At 40.5% G+C, this 2,582-nt stretch overlaps 1 protein-coding gene across 1 annotated transcript; it reads right to left on the bottom strand.

The window, feature by feature from the left end:
- Positions 1 to 487: 487 nt before the first annotated feature.
- Positions 488 to 2,306, bottom strand: LOC137735459 (putative UDP-rhamnose:rhamnosyltransferase 1). Its single transcript, XM_068474883.1, has one exon. It carries the CDS (start codon positions 2,208 to 2,210, stop codon positions 801 to 803), a length of 1,410 nt encoding a protein of 469 aa, XP_068330984.1. The 5' UTR covers positions 2,211 to 2,306; the 3' UTR covers positions 488 to 800.
- Positions 2,307 to 2,582: the final 276 nt, after the last annotated feature.

Below are 2,582 nucleotides of genomic sequence, written 5' to 3'. Positions count from 1 at the left end.
AAGTCTGGAATTAAGAAATTTGTTATGAAAGTAGCAAGGAGTGATTTCCAATGTCCACACCCTCTCTCTGACTATAGACATTTGCAACCAAACGTGCGAGAAATTATGTGGTATACACATTGATGCAATTGTCATCGTAGCCACCTTTTGCTATTCTACTAATGATGCTATTTATAATTTTTTTTTACCTCTTACACATTACATGATATTTTCTGTCATTTAGTCTTTCTAAATTTATTAAATTCGACGGCTTAATGCATGTTTTATAGCCTTTCTTTGTTTGGTCAATAAAGTTTGGGGCCCTTGGGCCAGGTTAAACTCAGGTTCTTACCGAAGACACCTTTTACTTTGTCAATTTGGTCGACTAATATATTATGCGACGGGGTACACATGGGTTTTTGTTTTTATACAAATTATATTTTGGTTTAGATTAATTTAAACAAAAAGGAGAGATATTAACATAGAGAAGAAGAGAAGAAGAAGCACATTCAATCAAACTTATGTGTTGTTTTCGTCGAGCAACTCTTATCGAGCAATCAAAGAAAAACAAAAGAAGAAAAACTAATTTCACAGTTTGAAATCTTATTACATGACACAAAAGAAAGAAGATAATAGCATATTGCCACGACTATATCTTGTCTGGGCAATGACAATATTACGCATCATTTTATATTAAGATTAAGAAAAATATTAAGAAGATTGAGTTTTTAAATTATATTTTGAAGAACACATGATATACTCATCGTCCACGTGACTAGACACACCATTTTTATTCCTTAATATCGTTCTTCAGGATGACCTTATGCTGCTACCTTACTCTTTAGAAAGTTGACAAACTGCCCGATGTAGTGGTCTTGGTGCAGCTTGTGATCACCAAAAACAGCTGCAGCTTTCCTTGCATTGGATCTCAGCTGCTCTCCTTCCTCTTCCACCATTGCATGTCTCAGGGTTTTGGCTATCTCATCTTTACTAAACGACCCATCTCCGCTGCATTGCACTTCCACAGCCAGACCCTTGTCTTCCAAAAGCCTTGCATTCAGAGGCTGATCGATAATCAATGGTAGCACAACAAGAACATGCCCAAATTGTAGAGTTTCAATCACAGATCCCCATCCAGAGTGAAACAAAGAACCGCCAACTGACGGGTGCCCCAGAATCTCGATCTGGGGCACCCACCCGAAACAAACAAGTCCTCTCTCTGATGTTCGCTCGGCAAAACCAGGAGGTAAAGCATCAGCATCACTATTTGCCCAGTTGGGTTTTCTGAGTGCCCAAAGAAATGGGAGTCCTGATAACTCCAGCCCAGAACCTATCTCAAAGACTTGCTCTTTACTCAACTTACACTCAGTCCCAAACCCTACAAACACAACTGACTTGTTTTTTCGCCTATCAAGCCATTCAAAGATCCCATCATTGGTAGAAATTCCCCCTTTTTCCCTCTGTGCAGGTTGATCTGGAGGAAGCAAACCTGTGGAAATCACAGGCTTTCCTGTAATTTTCTTGAAAACCTCCAAATATTCTCCTTCTACCTCATCGCAAGTTCGAATGGCTAAAGCTTGACTTGCAGATAAAATCTTGGCAAGCCTTGCAGAATCACTCATCCCACTTTTATTGACTCCAAAAAAGCCTCGCGCCACATAAGGTGCCACGAAGTCTCTATACGCAACCGATGAAGGAAAACTAACCCAATCCGGGGGTGAAGTTAGACTTTCCGGTGTTGGGATAGCATGATTTCTATTCGTACCCAAGAGGTTTTCCACTGAGCCGAAAAACACATTGCAAGCAGCAGAGAAAGGAGAGAACCACGCAATTGAAACACCATACTCTTTGGCAATGTCGACCACCCAATGAGCTGCAAAATCAGATATTATCCAATCCGGCAACTCCTCCCCAATGAACTGCTTAATGGGTTGCTGCAGCAGATCATATGCAACCTTCAAGTTTTCGAGTTTTTCGAAGGGTAGATCCACCGTGGCCTCCGCTCCTTCTGGCAAGAAGTCGGGATCCAGCGGAGGAAATGGGATGGGGACTAAATGGATAAAAGGGTTCAAATCAGATGGAATTTTGGGAAGCCTCTGGATGTTTCTTGGGGTGGATATGAAATAGACATGAACGTTGGACTTTGCCAAGGCAATGGAGAGTTGAAAGTAAGGCATTATGTGGCCGAAGGCGGAATATGGAAGCATCACAACTCTCACATTTTTTCCCATTTTTTTTTTTCTTTTAGCTGGAAATTGGAATGGGATTTGCAGTTGGAGGTTTTCTTTTTTTTATGATGCTCCGGAAGAAATGAGTAGCCAAGCTAATAAACCATGCTTCTTGTCCATTTATTTTGGAACCCAATTCAGAGGTCACCGGTTTGGTTTATGCGTACTGTTTGACTGTAGGTTGTGTAGCCTGGCAAGTGCCCACCGACCTGCCTGCATCAGTCACGTTTTACATTAATTAAGCAAGATGGTCTGCAATGCACAATCATCACATTTGGGTGAGCGGTTTAAATACCGAAAAAAATTGGAATTTCATTCCAAAATCAATTAATAAGATAGAGAATAGTCCAATTATTTATAAGTATATGTAATGTC

Source organism: Pyrus communis, chromosome 5, assembly GCF_963583255.1.
Source record: "Pyrus communis chromosome 5, drPyrComm1.1, whole genome shotgun sequence".
Lineage (NCBI taxonomy): Eukaryota > Viridiplantae > Streptophyta > Magnoliopsida > Rosales > Rosaceae > Pyrus > Pyrus communis.
Note: the sequence above shows the minus strand (reverse complement) of the source record. Positions and strands in the feature narration are given on the sequence as shown.